Source organism: Salvelinus namaycush, chromosome 2 (assembly GCF_016432855.1).
Source record: "Salvelinus namaycush isolate Seneca chromosome 2, SaNama_1.0, whole genome shotgun sequence".
Classification (NCBI taxonomy): domain Eukaryota; kingdom Metazoa; phylum Chordata; class Actinopteri; order Salmoniformes; family Salmonidae; genus Salvelinus; species Salvelinus namaycush.
Window position 1 is genome coordinate 42,107,280 of NC_052308.1, and position 20,282 is coordinate 42,127,561.

The window sequence follows — 20,282 nt, forward strand, 5'->3', positions numbered from 1 at the left end:
TCTCTCTATATATACTGTATGGTGAGGATTATTAAGGCTGAAAATAGCCTTCCTTCCCTGTGAGAAGTGAAATCGCACAGGAGAGACGCTTGGGGTAGGAGTGGGGGGGACTTGTGATTTAAAGCTCTGCACACCTCTGGTTCCTCTCCCTACTCCCACTACTGTTTCCCCATGGACAGGGCTCCAAACGTCTCCCACACCTTACCGTCTGTGCAACTCTCTGGTTCTGCTTGTTTTCACTTTTCAGAAGACTCTTTTTGGGTAGGATGATGATGTACATGTGGTTGTAATAAAGAGATTTTAATTAGCTACTAAAACCCGTCCAGTGTTTGAATGTTGATTCTACAATGTGATCAGACGAGTACATTTAGCTCCACCTTGCCTTCCATAGAGCCTCCTTACCTATTCCGTTCCTTCCCGATTTTCCTCCAGCCATTTTGTAAACCTGTTTTATTATGAAGTCGCTTCCACATCCATTTAGATGTGGTCCTCCACTCTGAGCCGTCCTACCTGGATCCTAAGTGATCTGAAGAGACCAGAGCGTAATATGGCCTCCCAGGAATTTGCTTCCACCTGTCAACTTCTTTCCCATCAGTGTGTGCATAACTAAAAGGACACAAGTAGAGGGACCCCCTCCTCTAAACTGACCCATTCCACCACATCAATAGGGTCATTGTTGATCTTCCGGGTCCTCCGAAGTTCATGTCACGTTGACAACAGGCTAATGAACCAGTTTTGATTATTCTAACTTAGTGAGGACTGACCATGATGATGTGATATCTGGAAGGATTTACAGTAAATACTTGACACCCTTGGGAAACAGATTCTTTAAACAAACCTGAAATAACACCCTATTTCACATGCAGTGCACTACAGAACACTATAGACACGCCGCTCAAAATCAAAGTAGTACATTATATGGGCCACGGTAGCATATGTCGTCATTCGAGACTCAGACATTGATCGGAATGTGACTTCTTCCTGGTTTAAATACTTCTATCCTGTCCCTGGTCTGACTCCAAACTCATGTAGTCAGCACCACCCACCCATCCATCACCACAACGGCAACATGCGACACCACGCCTGGCCAATGATCTAATGAGCTTGGTCTTATATAACCAGTGTGAATGATGAGCCAGTCAGCCATGCTGAGGAGATGCACCTTCTGCACATACACACATTCCTTTATTACCCGGACAGCCTAAGAGGGTGAACAGCTGTCCACACAGACAGTCAGACCCAACTGTAATCTTTCCATCTGCAACATTGGTCCACTCTACAAGATAAGCAACGCACACACAGGGACCGTGAAGGTTTAACTGGCCCGTTGGCTGTTGTGGTGTCTTTTCTTTTCTCTCAATTTCAGTTTTTTTCTTCTTCAAATAAAAAATATTTTTTTTTATTTGCAGTGGGTATAGGACCATATATTCATTTACTGGATGGCCGCAATCAGCTCCATACTCTGTATTATTCACCTGTGTGAATCCTCTTGTTCCTAATCGGTTCTTACAAAATAAAGGCAAAATGGAACCCAACTGTGCAGAAGCACAAAATGGAATCCAAATGACAGGGAAAAGCTCTTCATTATCACTACCTAGCTCAGCCAGGCAGTGAGTGAGGCTGTATCTCACCAGGCTCCGTTCTGCGGTGGGTGGGTGGGGGGGGAATTGGCGTTGTAGCAGCGCCATCTTGTGCCACAAACCTGTCATAACATTCTGACGGTTACAAAATGGTGCATGGCCTGCTTTAGCTATGATTGGTGGAGGATACTACTGTATAAGTTGTAACTGTAGTGAGACGTTGGGTTTGCCTGGGGGGGGGGGGGGGTAAGCAGAGTGAGAGATTGTTCTTCCACAGACAGGAATCTCTAGTCAGGATGACTCAATAACACAGCGGTCGAGTCAAAAACAATCTAAATGGTTTAATAACATGTATAAAAAGAAACACAAAAAGACATGTCCAGAAACAGAGTTAAAAGCAGACCAGTTGGGACACATTCCATGTAATAACTCCTGTACATCAGTCATTCTACAGAAAAAAAGACAGAGGGGAGAAGAGATGTGACCCTATACTATTGCAGACTGTTGCTTGCCTCTTCTCTTGGTTTGTTTCTGTTACTCATCCCCCCAAAAAAACGTGAAAATGAGAAAGTGTGAATCTGCTATGTTGCAGGAGTTCCTAGTCAGAACTCTCAACTAAAACTTGTGACATCAGGTCACATACATCAGTCTTTGACAGGAGGGAGATAATCCAGGTAACCATAGCAGCCAGCACAGAGAGAGACAGCCGGTAGGGAAAGTCACAGCCTGAGCAATAGAAGGCTGTGATGTCATAATGAGTCTTTTGGGGTTGTGGTGGGGGGGTGATACCATAATGACAGTCTTGAGTGATATCACAAAGAGTCTTGATTTTAGGAGAGTGTAAAAACAGGACGAATTTAGGTGCCTGTCCTTCCCCTTCCAGAACCACAGGGGGCGATGATGATTATGGTGCTGGCTCAGTCCAGTCCCCCGATATCATGCTGCTTGTAGGACTGTGAAACCAGGCTCCCTGTAGGAAAGACACCAAGAATATCACACAGAATAGAGAACTCCATGAATAGAATAGTCACATGGTTGCCATGGCACCACGAGGAAGCATAGGTAGAGAGCTTCTATACATTTCTAAAATATGTTGTTTCAAGTATCTTTTTACACCAACTTTTTGTTTCCTATGACCTCTGAGTGTTTCTGAGCTATAATATCTGGTGGTTTTGACCCATGGAAGTTGCTCGACTAATGGCAAGTCAGTTTGTTTGGCTAGGCATTTGAAGGACGCATCAGCACCAGCTTTTTCCACCTGCCCTGATTGCATGAATGATGTGGACAGCGGCGCGAGGGGTTGAGAGAGGCCTCATAGGGGACTGTTTCCTGACTACTGCCGAGGTGCGGTGCTCTTTCCCGGCGCTAATAGCTGCTGAAGCATCAGCCACTACTCCAGTAGCGGACTGTCCAGCCTACCAACAGACAGGGGGGGGCGAGGTGACTGACGAAGAGCTGTCTGAGTAACTGACCGATGATGCTCCCTCTCTGTGTCGTCGATGCTCCCTCTCTGTGTCGTCGATGCTCCCTCCGCTTAAGCAACTGCACAGCCGTTCTGAACAACACCTGAAGCTGTGGAAGACTGTTGCCCAAGACCATCCAGATCTCTGCATTTGTTTTGTTCATTGAGATTGTCTTTGTAACGAAAAGCGCTACATAAAATAAATATATTATAGCTCACAACATACCTTCTTGTCGGAGAAACACAGTCAGAGATGATGTCCTTGAACACATTAAATGTTGCCCATTTGACCTTCCCAGGTCCAGAAATTATAGTGTATCAAGATAACGTGAACTCAACACTGAATTCAATACAGAGGCATTACAGGTATATCATGGCTCTTGGCATAATGAGTTTCTCAACAATGCAACTTGAAGAGCGGTGCATTAGAAAGTAAAATGGGATTCAAAATAAGAAATTCCTTCACTTTGCAACAGCAAAAGTTGGCACTGAAACAATAATGCAACTTAGACGTGTATTGGAAAATAAAATGTGCTTCAAAAGAAGAAATTCCCTCACTCTCCAACAGGGGCGACAGGTAGCCTAGGGGTTAGCGCTTTGGGCCAGTAACCGAAAGGTTGCTGGATCGAATCCCCAAGCTGACAAGGTAAAAATCTTTCGTTCTGCCCCTGAACAAGGCAATTAACCCACTGTTTCCCGGTAGGCCGTCATTGTAAATAAATTTGTTCTTAACTGACTTGCCTAGTTAAATAAAAGTTTTTTTTTTTTTTACATTTATCTTTTTAAATTGCAGATGCATAGCCTGGTTCCATGTCATTTCAGTAAATCATGACACCCACCATCTCAGATTGTTCTGAAAATCGCTTCTGTAGTTAGAAACAGATAAGATAAGGTTGCAGGAATGCTTATTTTGTTGAAATATAATTTGATCTGAGAAATTAAGCTAATTGATTGCACCCAAATTGCCCATTTTTATTTATAGCATTCATATAATATAGTACCTTACATCTGATTTTGACCAAACTTTTTTCTAACAATAGCTAGGTTTCCATCCAATTGACGACATATTTTCATGCAAATATTCTGAAATCCACATAAAGAAAATATGCGCATTTTCCAACCAGTGATGCATTTCCACTAAACAGACGTATTGCAGATAAATACTTAGTTTTTTTTTTTTTTTAATCAGTGCGTGACGATGTAGTGCACACAAAATGTACTTTTCCACTTAAGCTTTCATGTACCGAATAAAAATCTAAAGTTCACCGTGTTTCCATCGCATTTTCAACTCTACTAATAGTTTAGTCACAAAAACTGTTGGGTTAAATTGCAAATGTGCCAACTCTGGTCTCGACTCATGCGCTCTAGCATTACATAAGATCATAGCATTACATACATCACCAAAGCAAAGAAACGCAACGTGTATAGTGGAGCTTCATTCCCAAATATATAAGTAACACTATTGAGTTACAAAATCTAATTTTAGATACTTCAGGATGGTTTAAACATGAATTGTAAAAATGATAATATATATTCCATTGACTAAACAGCATTTGAAAAAGTGGCCAACAAAACCAACGCATGGGTTGCTTTCATACCTAAGGAAGCCCATGTCATTTTGGAAGCCCATGTCATTTTGTAATTGGGGCAAACTATTCCTTCAACATGGGGGGGGGGATCGTAGGAACAGAACCATATAGTGGTCAGAATCTCATAATATCTGGATGTAGGACGGGACATAAACCTAACAACTTCAATTGGTAATTTCTCTGTACAGAGGGAGAGAAAAAAAAAAATTTTTTTACTGGGAATACATTACATAAGATGAAGAAACAATACTCAGAGCCGCAGCTCCATACTACTTGTCAGACACAGAAAACTGGTACTATATACTCATCGTTGTGGTGGGATTGGTGTGTGTGTGTGTGTGTGTGGGGGGGGGGGGTTCTTGAGTGGCTTTTGACCAACCCTTTGGATTCCTCATGTTTGACTCATTGTTAGTAAAACATTTGGTCCAAATCAGATGTTACGTAATATAGTTAGTGAATATTATATGAATCCTATAAACTAAGAAAATGGCCAATTTGGATGCAATCAATTAGCTTAATTTCTCAGATTTCGATATTATATTTCAAAATAATGTTGCAAGAACACTAATCGTATCGGTTTCTAACATGACCAATTATTTCAGGACAATCAGATGGTGGGTTTCAAAATGGTGGAACAGCCCTGGTGTCAAGGTCATGATAGACAGCAATGCATTAAGTGTTTGACCAATAAAAAACGAGTAGACATTCGAGCACAGCCTATGGCGGCTCAGTTTTGCTCCTCTCTCAGTGTCTTGCATTGTGGTCCGGCTGGATGATTTGACAGTTGTTAAAAACAAAGCATAGCAAACATCACCAATCTCTGAGCAGACAACTTGATTCCACAAATATACACAACAAACACCCAACATAGACACACAAGCCCTGGTGAGAGCGAGGCAGGAGCGGAGCAGGAGGGTCAAAGGGCAAGCAGCAAGTAGACAAACCAGCCGCAGGTCAGGTCAGGTCAGGAGAGCCAGCTAGCCGGCCGGCGGTCATGTTGGAAACCAAACAAACCCAATAACCAGAATCGAAACTAACCCCCTCGCCTCGCAACGGGGAGAATCTCTCTTGATGGGATTTTGTGGTTATTAATCTGGCCCAGAATCAGTTCCCAATCAGTAGTTAGAGGCGGGTTGTGAGGCTGTGGTGTGCAGGGGTTGACGGTCTGGGGGGCGGTCTGGGGGGGGGGGGGGCAATGTCTGTTTGTGTGGTGGGCGGGGGCGGGGAGCAGAGGGCTGGAGAAGCGTCGTAGCTAGCAGGATTAGCATGGCTCCTCATGGTGGCTTCATATCATATTGCATCCTTACCTGCTGCAGTCAGGCCCCCCTCCGCTCTGCCCTTCATCCCTCCTCCTCCTCCTGCTCCTCCTCCTGCTACCGCTCCGTCAGGGTAGACCCTGTCCCCCCTGTAGGGTTTGGGCCTGAAGGGAAAGTCTTTCTCTTTACCTTTGGAGCCTTTTGGCCGCCCTGCCGTCTTCTTCTTGGACTTGCTGTCTCCCTTTACCCCCAGTAAGGGGTGCACTTCTACGATAGTGAGAGAATACACAGGTCAGGGTACTAGTTCATGATTAAAAAGTAAAAAGTGTTCATATTGTGTGTGTGTGTGTTACTCTCACCATCACTAGGCACCCCCTGTAGTTCGATGGTGGTGGTACGAGCCTTCTTTTTGGGCGGAACTCCCTCTGAGGACGGCTGGCGCTTCTTGTCCCCGCTCCCTGTGTGGGCTGAACCATCTTCTACAGGGGTGGTCTGGCCGGCTGCATCCGGAGGGGGACCAAATGGATTCTCCTCAGGGTCTTCTACCTCTGGAGCGATGGGCAGGTAGAGCAGGGCCTTGAAGTCCTCCAGCTCCTCATCACTAACACAGGGGGGAGATCAGAGACCACAATCCATATTCATCATTGTATTACTATTAGACTTCTATTCAATTGCAATGCCTATTTAAAGCTATAAGGCTGTCACCATTGAAACACCTGTCTACCTTCATCATCGAACACACTTACCTGCTGCAGAATGCTACGATGGGGTCAACAGAGGTCACATCCACCTCCTCATCCTCCGCAGCGTCAGCACCTGACACACACACACACAAATCAGTCCCTGACTAGTCGCAATGCAAGGGTGTGCGTGTGTGTGCCTGTGTGTACGCGCGCACGTCTACCTGTCTGTTCAGGTTCACTCTTATCCTCATCCTCTATGTCAAACTCAGACTCTCTCTCCTCGTACTCCACGTTCTCATCCAGCTCCTTGAAGTCTGGGGCGAACGCACTCCAGTTTTCCTGAACACAAAAACACATAGCGTTGAGTTAGCTAACCCATTCCATCAGATTCACTTGCAAAGGCAGAGGAATCACTCTCGGAAATCAAAACCTAGGTAGCCAAGTCGCAGAAAGAGACCAGTCCAGCACCCAGACCAGTTCCAGGGTGTAGAACTCAGGTCCAACCTTATTGTGTGTCACTCACCACTTGGTTCTGAGCCCAGATGGACACCACTCCGCTGGATATGGAGGCGATGATTGGCCGCACAGGGTGCCACTGCAGAGAGGTCAGGGTTCATAGGTCAGGAAAAAGTTCACCAGCACCATGAGTTACTGTCAATTCTGTGAATCTCTAGTACAGACAATTCAAAACAGAGGAAGCACATCCTCCAGAAACGAGGCAAAAAAAGAGAATAACTCATGACAATTAGCTAGTGAGGGGAAGAGGGCTAGAAAAAGAAAGGTTTTGGGTGGTTCCTTACAGCCACGTCCAACAGTAGTTCTCCTCTGGTTCCATGGAGGATCTTTACCAAGTTGCCAATGCTCTTCTCCCAGATGTACAGAGCATGCTGCCGGGCTGAACCAGCCACAATGTACTCCCCATCCCCAGAGAAACAACACCGCTTCCAGGGAGTCCTACAGAGAGAGGGGAAGGAGTGAGGGAAAGAGATGTATCAAAGTGAGCGTGTGTGGTTTGTATGCACAGCGAAGGCGTGCGTGTGTGTGTGTGTGTGTCTCTGTGTATGTGTGTGTGTGTGTGTGTGTTCACCTGTTGACCAGGTCCTGTAGTTTCTGCATGGGCTCTGGCTCCCCGTCTCTCCCACAGGTGAGAATCTCCCTCCCGTCATACACCCTGATGATTCTGTCTGCTGTGTTGATGAGGAAACAACTGGAGAGAGGAAGAGAGGATCACGATCAGTCCTTTGACGGAACTATGAAATATTCTCCGTAAGAGGCACACAACTACCTTCTAAGTACCAGAATGATTTCTCACACAAACATAGTCCTATTGCCTTTCAGCCTTCACCAACACATACTGATTGGTTTCCTCTCAGTCCTCTCACCTGCCCTTGCGCGCAAACTCTATGGACTTGATGGCTGTGGTGTTACTGGTCCCTGTTGTCACCCGAAACGATGCCACCAGATCCTGTGTGTCCGTGTTCAGCACCAGAATCTGCAGGGTCACATCAGTGAGAACAATAAGCTCACACACACACACACACACACACACAACCTATAAAGTGCTAAATAGAAAAAGAATATGGCAAAATGTCTGATCCACAAATACATAAACCCAGGCCACAGTGACCACTGACCTTTCCTTTGGCGTTGCCGGTGTAGATGTACTCCCCCCGCCGGTCGAAGGCCGCCACCACATTCAGGTCAGAGTCGTCATCCACGGGCAGAACCACGTGTTTAGAGTCGGACAGGGTCAGCAGCACCGGAGCTGACTTCATAGGACACACCAGGACTTTGTCACTGAAACAAAGGACAGGTTGAGATTTACAAGGGGGGATTTCCATATTTTTCCATACCGTTACTCCCTTATCCCATATTAGATAAACAACCACTTCACAGACCTTTGGGTGTGTAAGGGTTGAGGTTAGGAGTAACAATAAATTAGGAATCATAAGAGGCCTGAGGTGTAGGCTGAGCTAAGGTCGAAGTATAGATATATATTTCCCAGGTGGGTGGGGTCGGTGGTACTAACTGTAGTTTAATGGTTGGGGTTAGGAGTTATGAGTTAGAAAGGACAAGACTAGGCTGAGGTATAAGATGAGTCAGATATATAGAAACTCACAGGTCTCTGGGGTGGTACTGCAGTTTGAGGATGGGCGAGGGGAAGCGGAACCTCTGGTCACAGTCTCCCGTCAGGACGTCCCATAGCGACACTATGTTATCTGTAGACGCACTCACCAGCTTGTGACCGTCTCGACTCCAACTGCAGAGGCACAAGGTTAAGGTTCAGGACAGTTAAGATTCAGAACCACACTAAAAATAATTCAGAACCACAGTCAAAACACCTTTTGACAAGGGCTCCAGGACCAAATCATGGGTTTATGAGTAAATAGAAGAACATTTTTGCATATATAAATGTAAGCATAGTTTGCTGATTCTGAAAAGTGTTTGTGCTACAGTGTTGGGGTCCATTCCATTTGCAATCAATTCATAAGGTAAACCAAACCACAATTCTTCCGAATTGAAAAGTATTGAAGAAAATTGGAATTTCAGTGTACTTCCCGAATTGACTGCAATTGAAATGGAATTGACCCCAACCTTGGTGTTTTCCCTTTCTCGTGACCGAGGCTCGCTTTCTCACCACAGTGAGCAGACTGGATGAATGTGAGCGCTGATGATCTTGGCGATGCCCCGTGTCAGGAAGTCCCAGATGACGATGCGTCCGTCGTTGCAGCCCACCGCCAGAAGCGTGCCCCAGCGGTTAAAGGTGCATGTGAGAGCCATACTGATACAGTCCAGAGTGCCATCGGCCTCCTGTCAATGAGATCGCAACTATATGTGAAGACACTCACACAGACACATTCATCAGGAAGTCACTCAGGATAAGAGCGTCTGCTAAATGACTACAATGTAAATGACAAGTAACATGTAGAATAAGATTGGAATGGCTTACCTCTGGATAGTTCTGCCCGAACGACTCTATAGAAAAATAACAAATAATGTGGTTAGCTCTCTAGTACATATAGACTGACTTAGGTCATATAACAGCTGGAAGAGCACACAATCCACAGACTAGCTAACGTTACTGACTGTTTACATCCTCTGAGTCCAAACGACAGTATCTACATACGAAGATCGTTCATTGGCTAATGTAATGGCTAAAGTCTAATAGTAGTAGTTGCCTGCTATTTTGCGGTGTGCTTTCACCTTGTAGTTAAAAGGTAAGATTAACACTCTGGAAATAAATAGAGTGTATTTATCACTAACGTTACTTATACTCAGACTGCTTTGTAAAGCGTTTGGCGTTCGTTAATTAGCATGCTAGTGCTGCCAAGCTCCGATATCCTCCTTTACGTGAAGTCCTGCACCCAAGAAATTATTAAAGAATTATAAATTATCCTTACCGAGCAGCTCTAAATTCATCGCTGACCAATTCTGAGACCACGAATATCAAAATAAACAGTATTCAAGTCGATTTATCCAAAACACAGACGTTGAGCTATGTAGCTCTGTTGCTAACAAGAGAGTGACTGGCGCCTAGCTAACGAAGGACCCCAAACAAAGTCACGCTGAAACTGCCCAAATAAAAATCTATACGGATTTCATTCATTTTATTGTATGTTAAAAGTAAACTATTTGCAATTATGTTTTAGATTATTTTTGTACGTCTGATTTCAGATATTTATTAAAAATCTGAATATATGAACGTGTACGTTATTTAATTCATAACGTCCTCCATCCAGGCCGACACAGTTGCGCTTGTTTCTATGTTTTAGCAGGCAACTGCACTACGCATAGGACTCTAAAATCGTACCACCCGTGAACATCCGGGTCTTTCCCAATGTAACCAATCACAAAATACACGGGGAAAACAGGGCGGTGTTTCAGGTTATAGAAATTAAGTTATTCCATATAAAATACATATTTTCAACCTACAATGAAAACATAAATGGCACGAAAACTACATAAGAAATCATATCTAGTCCACCAAAAGCCTCTACATACTAGAAAGTCAATAGCCCGGCAGCAGCCAGTCACTAAAATTACCCTCACAGACAGAAGGGAAACCCCAGAGATGTCACAGGGAGCTATAAATTTGAAGCAGCCATTTACACATTTTCTCCCCACCAAATATGGTAGTGAGAGGAAGTCCAGTCGCGAGTAGTGGAGAGGATGAAACTAGGTGAAACTGGGCCGACATTCTGCATCTAGGAAAGAAAAGTAGGAAAGGAAAGGAAGAGGGAAATTAAGTTAGGAAAGGAAGAAAGGAGCTAGGAAAGGGAAGGAGGAGAGGAATGGGAGCTAGGAAATGAGAATGGGAATCTATCAAAGAAGAGGAGGAAAGACAAGGAAGTTAGAAAAGGACTAAAAGAAAGAAGGATAGGAAAGGAGGAAAATAAATGGAGCTAGGAAATCAGGAAAAGAAAGGGAGCGAGGAAAGGAGGAAAGGAATCAAGGAAAGAAAAGGAGTTCACATGTATGTGGTAGGGATTACCACGGCCAGTAGATAAGAAATTAAGCTAGGAAAGGAAAGTGGGCGAGGAAAGGAATCTAGGAAAGAAAATACATTCACGTGTATGTGGTAGAGATTAACCACTGCCTGTAGATAGTATTGGTTTTAGTGACAGGCTAGTTTTAGTAACAGGCTAGTCTGCGAGGCTGCAGCTGGATGCATCTCAAAAAAGTACTCCCGATCGTTCCATGCAGCAAAAACGTGAGTAAAGGCCTACTGCGTCAACCAATTGGATTTCTAGGTCGCTTCTTTATTGCTTGTTGGGGCGTGTTGCTGGGAGCATAGAACTTTGTAACTAGCCAGTAAAGTCACTGTGCTTTGAAACAGACATCATATTTTTTAATTTATTTTTCTATATCACGTGTTGTTCTGGAACATTGGCCATGCGCAGTAGCTAGAACAGTTATGCAACTGTCGTCTTGTTCTTGCACTGGGAGAACTAACTGTACCCAACAAGAAAACCCCGACTGTTTGATTCCCACTTTGAGAGACCACCCGTGGAATTAAACGATCCTGTCAACGGTAATGACATAAGAGACACACCCTTGACAACACATTACAGGTAAGCTTATTACTTATCAGAATGTAGGTCTATCTTCCATGCACATGTATTATCCTGACATAAGGTACATGTAACTGACCTGATTCTGAGGCTATGCATTGGCAAATCGTGACCTAGAATTATTCTGAGATAATTGGATTTACAATTCACAACCCTCATTGGTTTGAATGGTGTGAGCATATATATATATATTTTATTTTATTTATTAATTGGGGTATTTAGAGTATACTACTATGTAGGTAGAGACCATTGTACAGAACAAGGCTGTCAGTAACTACAATTGGCAAAGATGCATATATAACCTAATAATTCCAAGTTATCAAAACACGAAGTTGTCTGACCATTGATACGGTATAACATTTGTATGTGTGTGTGTCTGAGCTTTCTGAACAATGTGTGTGCAGTTATGCAATGTATATTATGTTGATGATGCTTGTGGTCTAACATTTCTGATGTTACGGTGACCAAATCACCTACACTGCGTCATAAATTTGTGTCATACTATCTGAGTGTGACATAACTTCGTTCAAAAGTTGGGAGACTGAGGGTATTGTCTTTTTTTGCAAGTTGATAAAAAATATATAATGGCAATATTTATTTCTATTGCTTTCGTGCATTATTGTATTTTTCTGATTTGTCCGCAAATTGCTTTAGATGAGATCGCTATTTCCTTGTTTGGAAAACACAAATAATGAGTTTTAATAAGTCAAGCTAATTGGAGACGTGAGATTTGAAGCAATGCTTTGCTTGGTTAAGGCTAGTTGTACTGTGTTAGTCCCATTTGACTCTCAGCTCTATGCATCATATAGTCTGTAACAGAAATACGATAATCCATTTTATACTTTTTTGTACATTGTTTCTAACAAAAGTAATTTTCCAACTGAACATGCAAATGTACAATTTCATATAACCATTACCCAATAAACTAATTTTTGAATTGTGTAATATTAATATTATGCTTCTAACTTCCAGTGTATTTAATAATCAGTTCTCTGTTAAATCTTTTTAGAGTCTTTAACTCTTTAAAAACATTTTTAATGTGACCCATTCCCTAAAGTACATACTGTGCTTCTAAACATTTAACATTTCCTGTCTTTTTTCCAGGCCCTGTTTTTGAACATGGCCAAGAACTCCATCCACTGGTTCCGGAAGGGACTGCGTCTCCATGACAACCCGGCCCTGCTGGAGGCTGTGCGTGATTCAGACACGGTGCGCTGTGTCTACTTCCTAGACCCCTGGTTCGCTGGCTCCTCCAACCTGGGGGTCAACCGGTGGAGGTGAGGAACAACAACCGTATCTATTCATCCATCAACCAACCAGTCAATACGGTTCTATTGTCCCAGTAGATTTAAATGAATTGTCCATGCTCGGAATGCTTATGTGTTATTACCATAAATACAATTCAATGGTTATTACAGTGTTGTTAGTGTTATTACAGAGTGAGTGAGGTAGGTTGGGTTGAACTCTGTTCCATTTGAATTCAAGAAGTGAATTGAAAGTCCAATTCAAGATTTTGTACAAATCTTTATTGAAAATCAATGACACTGAATTGTCCCAGACCCAGCTGTTCTAGTGGTTCTAGTTTTGTGGTGCTTCTCAGAACAGCTCCCGTCACACAGTTGCCAATATCTGGCCTTGCTAAAGAGGATGGTAGTATGGAGTGATCAGATGTGCCAGCGGAAAGCCTGGACCCTGACATCATCAGGTAGTTGTTTGGGCCCAGCAGAGTAAGGATTGCAGCAGTAGGCCTATATTGTAATTATGTCTGCTTTCAAGATAAAAGTAGTGACTTCTGTATGTAGCTATTATGGTAGGTTCTGAAAGTTTGTGGATCCTATGTTTGACTATTCTTTTGGGTATCTACTAGGCTATTCTCTTTGAAACATTGATTGATGGCGAGCATGTGAAATAGTGAAGGGGTGCTTATTCCGTGGTCATTTTAAGTTAGCGGAGGAATACTAATGGGATGAATAGCAGGCAAAAGCAACAGCTTCTCTTTTCCGGTGACAGTTAAGAGAGCATTAATAGTGTAATATAAATATTTCCCTCCCAAGTTCTTACCGTTGCCTCGGCCAGACAAATGTTCTTTTCACTTTCTGTACAATTTAATAAATCCTCTCTGGGGCATTCTTTCTGGCATCTTTCAAAGACTCAAGAGCGCAGAGCCGAGGCCTGTAAAATGGCGTCGTTCAGGCAGGGAGCCGGTTTAGTGTGCCAAGAGAGAGTTACATTTCCTGAGTAAGTGGTTGCTATTGGGATGACCTACTTTCCAGCAGGCTATGCAGTGGCAGAGCGGCCTAGCTTTATCTCTTAACTGTTCAAGCAGCAGGAGGCGGCAGTGGCCCTCAGATCCGCAGCTGGATTAACCACAGTTTCAATGGTAACACCTATACTTTCTTTGTTATTTGATCTGGAAAATTGCTAGTGTGAAGCAGCAGACAGATAGCAGGACTATCGGCTTATCTGGCCTCTCTCCACAGGCGGTATGTTTATCGTTGTCTTCAAAGGTGTTCAGGTGTTTACTCAAACACCAGACAAACACACCATGTATCACCTGCTGCTCTTCTCTCAGGGGGCTGTTCTTACGCTTAGCAGAAGGATCACAGCATTTTCTGGTGACTACGTTCAGTCAGTCATTCAGTCACCTGGGATGCTATGCTGTGATCCTGCTAACTCAGCCACGGCACAGTTTCATGCCAAATATGACATATGCAACAGTGAGGACTGAATCTGTGCCTCAATGACATGATTTACTTTATAAATGCTGGACAGGGTGTCGTAAATGCGAAAAGGCAAATGTGAGCTTCAGAAAGTTTGTGTGAAATACTAGTTGTTGAAACCTGCATCGTTATACATGCGGCAATGGAACAATTATAATATGATCATTGCATACCATCATAACATAAATGATGGACATGTGGTCAAAGGGCGTCGGTCTGCTTCTTAGAAAGGGATTTAGAGTTTATGTATTTATATCCTGATCCAACAAACATGTTCTTATTCATTTACTTATAATGTATTATTTAGTGGGACTTATTAGGGTTTTATTCAGTCAAACATGGTGTCAGGTCTAAGTAGTAAACATGAGTCTCTGCGCTCTGAGAATGCCCCTGAAGCAGTGTCCTCTCCAGCATGGCCATGTAGTGACGGTCGTCGTCCCTCCTATGTTTCAGGTTCCTGCTGCAGTGTCTGGAAGATCTAGACGCAAGCCTTCGGAAGCTCAACTCCCGTCTGTTTGTGATCCGAGGCCAGCCGGCCAACATCTTCCCCCGACTCTTTAAGGTGAGACCCCTTTTCCCTCCCCTCTCCCCAGCCTCCCTCACCCCCAGGGACAGCAAATATTCACCCTACTGTATCAGTGTTTTCTGACCATTTCAAAGCCGATCAGTATATATGGTTTTAACCCCAGTGTGTGTCTGCTGTGTCCTGTCCTCTCAGGACTGGAACATCTCCCAGCTGACGTTTGAGTGTGACTCTGAGCCGTTCGGTAAGGAGCGGGATGCAGCCATTAAGAAACTGGCCACAGAGGCTGGAGTGGAGGTTGTCAGCAGGACCTCACACACTCTCTACGATCTGGACAAGTGAGTGGGACACCCGGATGACATCACTTGGAGGTTTGGATTGAACAGAGCCCTAACTGAAAACCCTCTCCTCTCTGCAGGATCATAGAGCTCAACGGGGGTCATCCTCCTCTCACCTTCAAGCATTTCCAGACATTGGTGGGCTCCATGCCGCCCCCCGATGCCCCAGTAGAGGCTCTGTCCCGGGCCAGCATGGGTCGATGTGTCACCCCTGTCTCAGACAACCACAGGGACAAGTACGGAGTACCCCTATTGGAGGAGCTGGGTAAGACACTATTGGAATGGGTGTCCATACTTGCTTCATGGAGTTGAACATTCAATTGTTTTCGCAATTCTTTCAAGTCTGTCTAGAATGGTTCTTAGGAGCGGAAAAAACGAGTTTTCGAGATAATTTACCTGAAGTGTCTAAACATGCTCTGTGTTTCTCTCCCCAGGCTTTGATACAGAGGGCTTAGCTCCAGCCGTGTGGCCAGGAGGAGAGAGTGAAGCTCTCACCAGGATAGAGAGACAATTGGGACCTGACCTCTCCACTGTACGTAACCGCACACGCACGCACACGCACGCACACACACACACACACACACACACACACACACACACACACACACACACACACACACACACACACACACACACACACACACACACACATACACACACACACACACACACACACACACACATACACACACACAGAGACTCATTAGTAATTATGTTTTATATCATAGATGGGATTTTTTTTTATGGTGAACGAGCGTTGCAGATTTTCCTGTCCAATTATATCATCGATGTATCATATATTAAACCACCTTTCTCTCTCTCCAGGCGTGGCAGGTGAATTTTGAGAGTACCAGGAAGACCGCCAGCCCCCTGCTGCCCAGTCCTCTAGGTCTCAGCCCCTACCTCCGCTTTGGATGTCTGTCCTGTCGACTTTTCTACAGCAAACTGGCAGAGCTCTACAAGAAGGTACAGTACCTCACACACATAACTACACCTACTAAATACTATCACACACACATCCATCCCTACCGAACACCAACACACAGCCGTCCCTACCTAACACCAACACACATCCATCCCAACCTAACACCCACACACATCCATCCCAACCTAACACCAACACACACGTATCCCTACCTAACACCAACACACACGTATCCCTACCTAACACCAACACACATCCATCCCAACCTAACACCAACACACATCCATCCCAACCTAACACCAACACACATCCATCCCTACCTAACACCAACACACACGTATCCCTACCTAACACCAACACACATCCGTCCCTACCTAACACCAACACACATCCATCCCTACCTAACACCAACACACATCCATCCCAACCTAACACCAACACACATCCATCCCAACCTAACACCAACACACACGTATCCCTACCTAACACCCACACACACACATCCATCCCAACCTAACACCAACACACACGTATCCCTACCTAACACCCACACACATCCATCCCTACCTAACACCAACACACACGTATCCCTACCTAACACCAACACACACGTATCCCTACCTAACACCAACACACATGTATCCGTACCGAACACTAACACCAACTCTTACTTGTCACAGTGAACTTTCACATAAGATTGCTCCTATTTTCCTCACGATTACATTCTCCTCTCTCTTCTCCCCTCAGGTGAAGACGAACAGCAGTCCCCCCATCTCTCTCTACGACAAGCTGCTGTGGCGTGAGTTCTTCTACACGGCCGCCACTAACAACCCCCGCTTCGACAAAATGGACGGGAACCCCATCTGTATCCGCATCCCCTGGGACCGCAACGCCGAGGCGCTGGCCAAGTGGGCCGAAGCCAAGACGGGCTTCCCCTGGATCGACGCCATCATGACTCAGCTGAGGCAGGAAGGCTGGATCCACCACCTGGCCAGACACGCTGTGGCCTGCTTCCTGACCAGAGGAGACCTGTGGATCAGCTGGGAGGAGGGCATGAAGGTAGAGAAAGATGGAGGGTGGTGTGGAGGGAGGGAGGGCTGGGAAGAGGGAATGAAGGTAGAGAGAAGGGAGGGAGGGGGGAAGAATCAGAAGAGATACATGTTATGTGTGAATGACTGTGTTGTTGTTCTGTGTGTGTCTGTCAGGTGTTTGAGGAGCTGCTGCTGGATGCAGACTGGAGTGTGAACGCAGGCAGCTGGTTGTGTCACTCCTGCAGTTCCTTCTTCCAGCAGTTCTTCCACTGCTACTGCCCCGTGGGCTTCGGACGAAAAATAGATCCCGAAGGAGACTTCATTAGGTTGGTATAGCTACATGCACGCACACACAAACACCCACACACACAAGATGCACACACACAAGTATCTTCTTTATCAAGACCACTGTCTGTATGTTATGCTGAACCAGCTGCTCTGGCAGTTGTGACGAGGTGCTGAGATTTAATTTCTCCCTCTGCTTGCAGACGCTACTTACCTGTCCTGAAAGACATGCCAGACAAGTACATCTACGACCCTCGGAACGCCCCCATAGAGGTGCAGCGGGCGGCCAAATGTGTGGTCGGGGTGGACTACCCCAAACCCATGGTGAACCATGCAGAGGCCAGCCGACTCAACATAGAGAGGATGAGACAAATGTACCAGCAGCTGTCCAGATACAGAGGAGTCAGTAAGTATTTTTCTCCCTCCCTCACTTTGTATTGAACTCTCTCTCGCTTTTCTTTTTCACTCTCTTCCTATCACCTGCCCACTCTCTTTTTCTCTCGCGCTCTCTCTTTTTCTTTCTGTCTGTCTCTATCGTGCTCTTTCTCACACTTGGTAATTCATTATAACTTGTGTCTCTCTCCCAATAGGCTTACTAGCAGCTGTGCCGACCAGTCCCACTGAGGATCTGAATGCGGTGGCATCGCCCTCTACTGGTAGAAAACACAGCGGGCTCAACGGCCATCATGGTGAGCAAGGCTCATTTGCCTAAACCTCCTTAGATACCGTTCATACATTATCCCAAATAATATCACACCACGACTGCAAAGTGAGCACACTCTAACCCACACTTCACCTCTCCTCTACCCTCCCCTCTCCCTCTCTTCTCCTCTCTCCAGGCCGTAGTAGAGTAAATGTGAACGGTGAGGAGCTGCCGGGACTCAGTGGAGTGAGGCCACAACCTGGACCAACATACACTCAGAGTAAGTCTAGACACAGTATTTCATATCCGACTGGACACAGACTGGTCACAACAGTCACTTGCAGTGTTATGTAGAGGAGGACATTCTTATGGGTCTATTTCTGTTTGCCTCTTGGTCACTGCAGGCTGTGGAATGGCGCACACAGAGCAGGCAGGATCGTCCAATCAGCAACTCTGTCGGACAGGATGTGCCCATGAGTTTGCTGTGCCTCACTATCCAGGTCATCTGGCACGGGGCGGGACTGGGAAGAGGGGGCGGGAGTCGGAACAGGAAGTGGGCAGCGACTTTCCGGCCCCTGCCTTCAAGGTGCAGCGACACCACCGACATGTAAGTCAGGGGTCAATATTTGTGTTTACATTCTGTTTTCTAAAGTCGATGTTATGTACCTGGGGGGATGTCACAAAGCATGATCGATAAGCTATTAAATAGTCTGAAATATTCATATTTCTGAGTTCATAAATATAGACTTTTAGGGGCATAGTAAAATAGACTCCACATGATCAGTTTATCAGAGCTCCTGCTTTGTGAGACTATAAACATGGTGAAACGATGTCATAATATTTTACAATGTTTTCTTTGTTCTGTGTTTGTGTTTCAGAAGAGTACGGGTCAACAGGATGAGAGGATGGCTGTGTCTTCATAAGCTGCTGCCGTCATAGATAGATATTATTTTGTATGATATATACTGTACAGAGATGTTTAAAGACAGATTTTTATTTTTTGTATAAAAAGGGAAAACTCTCTTTGTTCCCGTATGCGATGTCACATGAAAGTCCCTGAGACATCTTAGGTTTGAGATCTCAAAGATGTACTATTTCAATTAGGCAAAAGGGTCAAATCAGTTTGGGTTTATCGTAATCTAATCTTGAGAGCTTATTATGACCCTAAATACCCCACCTGGGTTGAATATAAGATACAGTCTATAATATGTTATGATGTAATTTATGTAAATATGTCAGACTGTGGACTGTACATTACATTTTCCCATACTGTGCCTTACTGTATGTGTGTGACACATAACCATATAGCCCGAAGACAAACCATTTCACTGGAGACCTGATATTTAGGTCTGGACTACCCATTACCTTTAGGGTTTACCTTTGACCTCTAACCCTGAGGATCAAATCACCTGCTCTCTGTAGGGAAATTATATGTAATAGCCTCAGCAGTTCATCATGTGTTGTTCTTCCACCATGTTTCTTATTTTTTCTAAAATGGAGGGTGAAGAATGTTATTCTGGGTAGAGGATGTGAACTGCCTGGACGGAAGATCAGTGTTACTGCTGGTGGTGAACAAGTGGCCTACTGTATTATGCTCCATCTACCATTGCCTCTGCTGGGGACACTGCCATTGGGAGTTCTTCCCAGATTCACTAGCTTCTGAAAGATGTAGTACTGTGACATTGCTTTAATACTGTCTTCCATAGTGTAATGCACTAACCATAAGTCACTCTGGATAAGAGCGTCTGCCAAATGACCAAAATGTCAAATGTAAATGTAATGTCAACTTTCAAGCAGAAAGTCAATCTTCAGTTTCAAAAACTAGCAGGAAGTCAATCTATTTTATGTTTGCTGGTATCATGTAGGTTGTTTTCATAAATCTGCTTTTTATACAGATTGTTTTTTGTTTTCCTTCTGGGGCTGTACATTACTGGTTTAAAAAAAAATATTAGCTTTAAATTTCATATATACATTTTTAAATAACTTAATTGATATAGTATATGTACCTCTATCTCGGCTCTTGGCTATGTAAACTATTCTATTTCAACTGAAATTAAATAGTTGAAACACACTGACATTTTAACGTGCGATTCCTCATCCAATTTCATTTCTGTTCATGAATTTGTTACATTTCATTAGGCTAATTATTTCAGCGATATTGGTAATAATTCATGA

The 20,282-nt window shown here is 44.3% G+C and overlaps 2 protein-coding genes across 4 annotated transcripts; one reads left to right on the top strand and one right to left on the bottom strand.

The window, feature by feature from the left end:
* Window positions 1-1,900: 1,900 nt before the first annotated feature.
* rbbp5 (retinoblastoma binding protein 5) lies at window positions 1,901-11,201 on the bottom strand. Of its 2 annotated transcripts, none has more exons than XM_039013247.1 (14): window positions 9,972-11,201; window positions 9,521-9,546; window positions 9,209-9,381; window positions 8,690-8,830; window positions 8,205-8,367; window positions 7,953-8,062; window positions 7,658-7,777; window positions 7,371-7,524; window positions 7,094-7,165; window positions 6,792-6,909; window positions 6,634-6,703; window positions 6,247-6,488; window positions 5,939-6,154; window positions 1,901-2,550 (listed from the first exon to the last, which is right to left on the bottom strand). In XM_039013247.1, exons 1-14 carry the CDS (start codon window positions 9,988-9,990, stop codon window positions 2,498-2,500), a joined length of 1,677 nt encoding a protein of 558 aa, XP_038869175.1. In that variant the 5' UTR covers window positions 9,991-11,201; the 3' UTR covers window positions 1,901-2,497. The 2 variants fall into 2 exon arrangements, with proteins under 2 accessions (XP_038869175.1, XP_038869184.1); XM_039013256.1 differs by having other exon boundaries at window positions 6,077-6,154; window positions 9,972-11,198.
* On the top strand, window positions 10,838-20,184 carry LOC120063083 (cryptochrome-1-like). Of its 2 annotated transcripts, none has more exons than XM_039013233.1 (14): window positions 10,838-11,642; window positions 12,747-12,919; window positions 14,816-14,924; window positions 15,081-15,223; window positions 15,304-15,488; window positions 15,658-15,755; window positions 16,049-16,189; window positions 16,896-17,207; window positions 17,354-17,505; window positions 17,668-17,870; window positions 18,055-18,153; window positions 18,304-18,387; window positions 18,512-18,714; window positions 18,989-20,184. In XM_039013233.1, exons 2-14 carry the CDS (start codon window positions 12,762-12,764, stop codon window positions 19,028-19,030), a joined length of 1,929 nt encoding a protein of 642 aa, XP_038869161.1. In that variant the 5' UTR covers window positions 10,838-11,642; window positions 12,747-12,761; the 3' UTR covers window positions 19,031-20,184. The 2 variants fall into 2 exon arrangements, with proteins under 2 accessions (XP_038869161.1, XP_038869153.1); XM_039013225.1 differs by having other exon boundaries at window positions 10,839-11,642; window positions 18,986-20,184.
* Window positions 20,185-20,282: the final 98 nt, after the last annotated feature.

Bases quoted from the DNA above. Each gene is read 5' to 3' on its own strand.
- rbbp5 (XM_039013247.1), bottom strand. The intron at 8,368-8,689 runs GTGAGTTTCTAT...CCTTTGTTTCAG, and splicing joins CAGTACCACCCCAGAGACCT to TGACAAAGTCCTGGTGTGTC. The intron at 6,910-7,093 runs GTGAGTGACACA...TTTTGTGTTCAG, and splicing joins TCTGGGCTCAGAACCAAGTG to GAAAACTGGAGTGCGTTCGC.
- LOC120063083 (XM_039013225.1), top strand. From the start codon at position 12,762: ATGGCCAAGAACTCCATCCACTGGTTCCGGAAGGGACTGCGTCTCCAT. The intron at 14,925-15,080 runs GTGAGACCCCTT...CTGTCCTCTCAG, and splicing joins TCTTCCCCCGACTCTTTAAG to GACTGGAACATCTCCCAGCT. The intron at 15,756-16,048 runs GTACGTAACCGC...CTCTCTCTCCAG, and splicing joins TGGGACCTGACCTCTCCACT to GCGTGGCAGGTGAATTTTGA.